Here is a 5,984-nt window from a genome sequence, read left to right on the forward strand (position 1 = left end):
TGGCACGAGGGCTGTGTAGTCTGGAAAAGAGCTAATGGTTTTTTTTTTTCTGGCTGGCAGTTTAATCTTTTGGATATTTGTTTTAACTAACTTTGACAACTCGAGATGCAAAACACAAACTGGGACTTGGCACGGCCCTGGGAATGGCAGCAAGGCACCCAGCCATGGTCCTGGTGGAGACCAAGGTGGGTCAAACATTAGGAAAAGAATTAAAGGAGCTGTGAAGCCTCCCAGTGCTCTCATCCCTGGTGCTGTAGCAAGTCCAGCATGAGAGTGGGATCCACGTTTGGCCTCACTGATACACTTTGTAATAAACAGTCTGAATTTCAATCTGGAAAGCCTCCATGGAAATGCAATTCCTTGCTAAAGGCAGGGCTGTTTGTGCTCTGGGTGAGCCCTGAGGGTGCAGCCAGGCCACTCCTGTGTGGGGACTGGGGGTGGGGTGGCCAGGCCATGTATGACATACAGTGTCCCCTGCACTGCTCAGAGGTACCCAAGTCCTGCTTTTTAGTAACCACAGCACCAATTTTGGATGTGGGGAAACATCTCTCTCATTTACAGGACTTTATAAACCCCAAACCCTCTGAATTTTATAGGCTATTTAGGACAAGGTTAGTTTGATTGTCTACCTGATGCATGGTTAGAGTTTGGTTACTGTTGTGTGCAAAGCTGACATCTTGTCTGCTATTTCTCTGCACTCAGGTAGCACATTTCAGTATAAAACAAGAGCTTTGCCTGGTTTTCTTACCCTTCTGGATGAGGGAATACTGTTGGGATGGGGAGGCTCTGAAGGAGCACTTCCCTGCCCAGTGGCTGCTCCCCAGGGACATCAGGACTGGCTCAGGAGATCACAGAGGGCTCAGACTCTTGCCTCTGACATCACTGGGAGCATCTGCAAAGGGACAAGAGGGATTGTTTGGGATCCCTGGCAAAAGGGATTAAAGCTCGAGGGGCAGGGAGGAAAGAAAAAAGAGAGAGGAAAATGGCACAAACAGATAAACTCCCTCAACTGCACCTAAAAAACAGACACAACTTGGGAATGCAGTTTTCAGCACTCATTACAGAAATGTGCCAAGGACTCCTTGGTGCTCTGGAGAGTCTGAGCTGCAACTAGCTGGGCCCCTCCTTGGTGGGCAGCTTTAGCAATTCTGAAAATCCAAGCCCAACACTGCAACCTGTTTTTCCTTTCTGTCTGTTGTTCCATCTCAGATGAGCTGGGTTTGAGACAGCCTGGGTTTCTCTTTGGGATTTATTTACCTACCTTGTGTAATCCACTGGGGGAGTTACCAAATAAACCTCCTGCCTTAAACCTCGGGCTTTGACCTCCTTGGCTGCAGATCATGAAGTTCTCCTGGTCCTGCAGAGTCCCTTCTTCTTCCAAGAAACCTCTCCATTGAGCCTGAGATGGGCTTAAGCATGTTAACAAAGAATAAAAATAAAGTGTTAATCCAGCAATTTTTTGGAATGTGCCTAAAGAAATGGAGTTCCCAGGTACTACAGACTAAAAATAATTATAATAAATGAGCCAGTTCTCATCTGGGTAAAATAGCATGGCTCCATCAAAATTAATGTAGCTCATTAATATAACAATGTTTGTGCCTCAAACGTGCTTTTAATGGAGGTACCCAAATTTAACAATCTAAAATCAGAATTTCATTAGTGAAATCCTAAAAATGAGACTAAAGAGAAGAATTAATTTATTGGAAAGTATTTTATGTCATGCCTTCAAGTGGCCTAATAAAGAAGATTTCTACATATAATTTCATTCCCATTAATGATATTGCAGAGATTAATGCAATGTATTTAAATATATTTTGCATGTCAGGTCCTTGGTACTTCCGGGGAGGATGAGTCCCCTCTTCAAGGACTCAAGGCTTGATGGCTTGGAGGGCCAGCAGCCAGTCTCGTAGTCATGCTGGTCAATAAAACCAAGCTGGTGTAAAGCAGGAGTATCTTCATTTACTCAGCTGTTGGCCCAGCCTGCCCACTCCTACTGGGGAACCTCACCTGGACTGGAGAGCCAACAATGCAGGGTGAGGACAACAGTTCCTGGCCCAGCTGCCTCCTTGTGGTCATTATCCTTGGAGTGAAGTCTCCATTTCCAGCAGCACAAGAGTTTGTCCAGTGCATCCAGCTCTGGGGTCCCAGCACAGGAAGGGCTTTGACCTGTTGGAGGCACCAGGATGGTCAGAGGGCTGGAGCAGCTCTGCTGGGAAGAAAGGATGGGAGAGTTGGGATTGTTCAGTCTGGAGAAGAGAAGCTTTGGGGTGACCTGATTGTGGCCTTCCAGGACCTGAAGGAAAAATGGAGAGAGACTGTTTCCAAGGGCCTGGAGTGACAGGACAAGGGGGAATGGGTTTAAACTGAGAGCAGGTTTACATTAGGTATATTGGGAAGGAATTCTTCCCAGTGAGGGTGGGGAGGCCCTGGCACAGGTTGCCCAGAGCAGCTGTGGCTGCCCCATCCCTGGAAGTGTCCAAGGCCAGGTTGGACGGGGCTTGGAGGAACCTGGGCTGGTGGAAGGTGTCCCTGCGCATGGTGATCTTCAAGATCCCCTTCCAACCAAAATCATTCTGTGATTCCATGATCCCAGGCAGTTTGCTCTCCCTGCAGTGGGGAATGCAGGGAGGCCACACACAGGGCTGTGTGTCACATTTTGGCACTGTCACACCAGCCCACACCATGGGGAATCTCCCACAGCACAGAAATATTTATTCCAACTTTCTTCTCTAATCCCAGCTCCCAGCACTGTGCATTCCTCCTGCCATGGCTCTTTCCCTCTGCCTCCAGGAGCACAGCCCAGGAACGTGCCCCTTGCCCACCTCTGGAAATGGCCATTTTAAATTTGCTTTTTAAAAATGAAATTGCCTCACTGGGCCATTTGACTTTTATGCTTCCTTACTTGCCAAGTGCAATATTGCTCCTTTGAAAAGCCAAGCACATCACATGGCTCCTGTGCTGCCACCCCTGAAAGAATTAGAAAGGTAGGTTTGGTGGATTTAGTGATTTCAAGCAGTGCTCCCCAAAATCCTCAGGAGTTGGTGCTGTACCTGGAGGGGTTTTGCTTGAGGCACAGGGTCAGTGATGCTCCAACAGCACAAGCCCCAGGAGCTTGGACAGACATAAATAAACATAATCACCCCAAATTCACCCACACAGACTTCTTTTGGTCAGTTTAGAAGCAGAATTAGACCAGAGATTTATAAATAGATTTATTTTTTTTCTGCCTCCACAAAGTTTTGACTAAAACCAACTCTTGTATCTTCACATCAGTGACAGTCTCAGCAGGCACTGAGGTGGAATTTCTCACTGGGTAAAAGGAAACGTGGAGGAAAAAAGCTCCTAGAAGACAGGTATCTTTACAAATGACAGAATATTTATTACCAATACCTTTAAAAAAAGATTACATCTGCTAGATCACTGATAAATATCATTTACACCGGGGAGAAAACTACAGCAGCTTTTTTTTTTTTTTAAGCTTCATTTTTCTTGGTTTTGTGTTTTTTTTTGTTTTTCTTATTTTATTTTTTTTTTTTACATAGAAGTAACCATATCAAACTAAGAAAGGAACACAGCTTGAAATACTGACAATATTTCTCTGGTCAACACCCCTGACTTTTACACAAGTGGAATCCTGATTATGAGTTACTGAATAAATATATTTAGAAGGTCTAAAAGTTAACTGTAGTATTTTGTAAGCAAAAAAAGACAAGTTACAGGCAAATTCAAGCTATCAGGAAAAAAAAAATTAAATAAAATATACCACTGCAGCGCATTTCAACTTGAAAACTGTATAGAAAATTCCGTTGCCTTTGACCAGCGTTTTCCCATCTGAGCAAACTTACAAAATTCCCCCGTAGTAGCAAACAGTCCTTCCCTTAAGAAGAGTTATTCCATGTGGATATTGTAGTTTTCCAGCGGGGCTCTGTTGCCTGCAGGCGTCTGTGAAGAGTTTCTAGAGAAAGGCAAACTTCCTACAGAGACCCCCGGGAGATCCCACCTCCCCTTGGACAAGAGCAACCTTCCTAAGCGCTGTCCATCGTGGAATTCCCATGGATGAGGAGTTGTGTTCCAATGCACAGGCAGAATTCCCACGGATGATGACGACTTGTGTTCCAAAGGCGATGAGCCCGGAGCAGTTTTGTGTCTCAGAGTTGCTGGGCTCTGGTTTCCTTGGGATGAAATCCCCAAACTGAGGCGGGCAGGGCTAGGTTTGCCCAACCCTTCGTGTCCCTGGAGGCAGAGATCCCATCTCTGCAGTCCCTTCATCCCTTCCCAACTGGAAGCTGACAGGGATAAAGCCAGAGCTGTGTCAGGGCAGCAGGAATGGCCCCTCGCCACATGGTGCCAGAGCAGTCGCTGCGTGTCCTGTAGTCCACAACCAACCAAAATTCCTGGGTTTTTGCAACATTCTGAGTATTTCAAGTTTGTCTTGCTTCGACCTCTGAGTCAAACCCACCACCCTGCGGGTCAGAAGCACTTGGCTGAACACGAGGGTCGCTGGAACTGCCACGAAATTCTGCGTTAGAAATGGAGTCTGGGTCGGTCCTGCCTTGGGTGGCCTTGTAAAACTGTACAGTGAACTGGCAGCCAATTTACTAAGAACAACTTTGAGCTCTCCGTCATAAAGGAAAAAATTCCAAACAATATTTTCGTGATTATGTCGTCCGTAGCGTTTTATAGCAGAGGAAAAAAATTAATATCTACATCATATGTTAACTTTAAAAAATTCTATAAAACACTAAATATATAATAAAAAATATGCATATAAGGACATATGTAAACTGCTTTGGTAACATCATATTACAGATGTTTTCAGTGCATTGCAGAGTTTCCAAGGAAACTTCAGACAAAGCTATATTTGCTTTGAGGAAGTACTGTATAATGCCATTCCTAAAGAAGCATAAACATTTTTTTTTGTTTCCAGTAGTAAGATGTACTCAAACCACAATATTACTTTAGTACTGGGTGTCTTCAAAACAACTAGCTAAATGTTGCTTATATTATAAACCAGAAGTCCTGGGTGTCATTTTTGTCATAAACTGGAGCGGGCTGTGAGCGAGATCATTATCGTGCTGATGGCTGACAGCGTGCAGGCGCTGGACGTCGACGAGCCTCGGGCGTAGGCATCTGAGGAGAGAGGGACACAGGGACAGGGAGAAAGGGGAGAGGGAGAGGAGAGAGAGAGGGAGAGAGGAGAAGGAGAGAAAAGAGGGAGAGAGAAGAGAGGGAGAGAGAAGAGAGGGAGAGAGAAGAAAAGAGAGAGGGAGAGGAGACAGGAGACATGGAAGAGGGAGAGAGGAGGGAGAGAAAGAGGAGGGAGAAGGAAGGAGAGAAGAGAGAGGGAGAGAGGAGGGGGAGAGGAGAGAGGAAGAAAAGCAGAAAGGAGAGAGGGAGAAAAGGAGAGAAGAGAGAGGGAGAGAGGGAAAAGGGAGGGAGGAGAGAAGAGAGAGGGGAGAAAGAGGGAGAGGAGAGGGAGAAAAGGAGAGAGGAGAGAGGAGGGGGACAAGGACAGAGGAGAGAGGGAGAGAGGGAAAAAGGAGGGAGGAGAGAAGAGAGAGAGGAGAGGAAGCGAGGAGAGAAGAGACAGGGAGAGGAGACAGGAGACATGAAAGAGGGAGAGAGGAGGGAGAGAAAGAGGAGGGAGGAGAGAAGAGAAAGGGAGAGAGGAGAGAAGGGAGGAGAGAAGAGAAAGGGAGAAAGAAGAGAAGGAGAGGAGAGAGAGAGAGGAGGGGGAGAGGAGAGAGGGTAGAGGGAGAAAAGCAAAGAGGAGAGAGGGAGAAAAGGAGAGAGGAGAGGGACAGAGGAGAGAAGAGAGAGGGAGAGGAGACAGGAGACACGAAAGAGGGAGAGAGGAGGAAGGGAAAGACGAGCGAGGAGAGAAGAGAGAGGGAGAGAGGAGAGAGGGAGAGAAGAAGCCCACAATGAGCAGAGAACACGTCACCTCTCCAACTGAATTTTTGGTTTAATTTCAATTCCTGCCA

The 5,984-nt window shown here is 46.4% G+C and overlaps 1 protein-coding gene across 1 annotated transcript in view; it reads right to left on the reverse strand.

Annotated features, from left to right (window-relative positions):
* Positions 1 to 3,531: 3,531 nt before the first annotated feature.
* Positions 3,532 to 5,984, reverse strand: part of CNTN4 (contactin 4) — a 156,173-nt gene continuing 153,720 nt past the window's right edge. Inside the window, exon 23 of the mRNA XM_018068339.2 lies at positions 3,532 to 5,130. Coding sequence (XP_017923828.1) covers positions 5,036 to 5,130 — 95 coding nt within the window. The 3' untranslated portion in view covers positions 3,532 to 5,035. The remainder of the gene's footprint in view (positions 5,131 to 5,984) is intronic.

Source organism: Manacus vitellinus, unplaced genomic scaffold, assembly GCF_001715985.3.
Source record: "Manacus vitellinus isolate BGI_N305 unplaced genomic scaffold, ASM171598v3 scaffold_14_pilon, whole genome shotgun sequence".
Classification (NCBI taxonomy): Eukaryota; Metazoa; Chordata; class Aves; order Passeriformes; family Pipridae; genus Manacus; species Manacus vitellinus.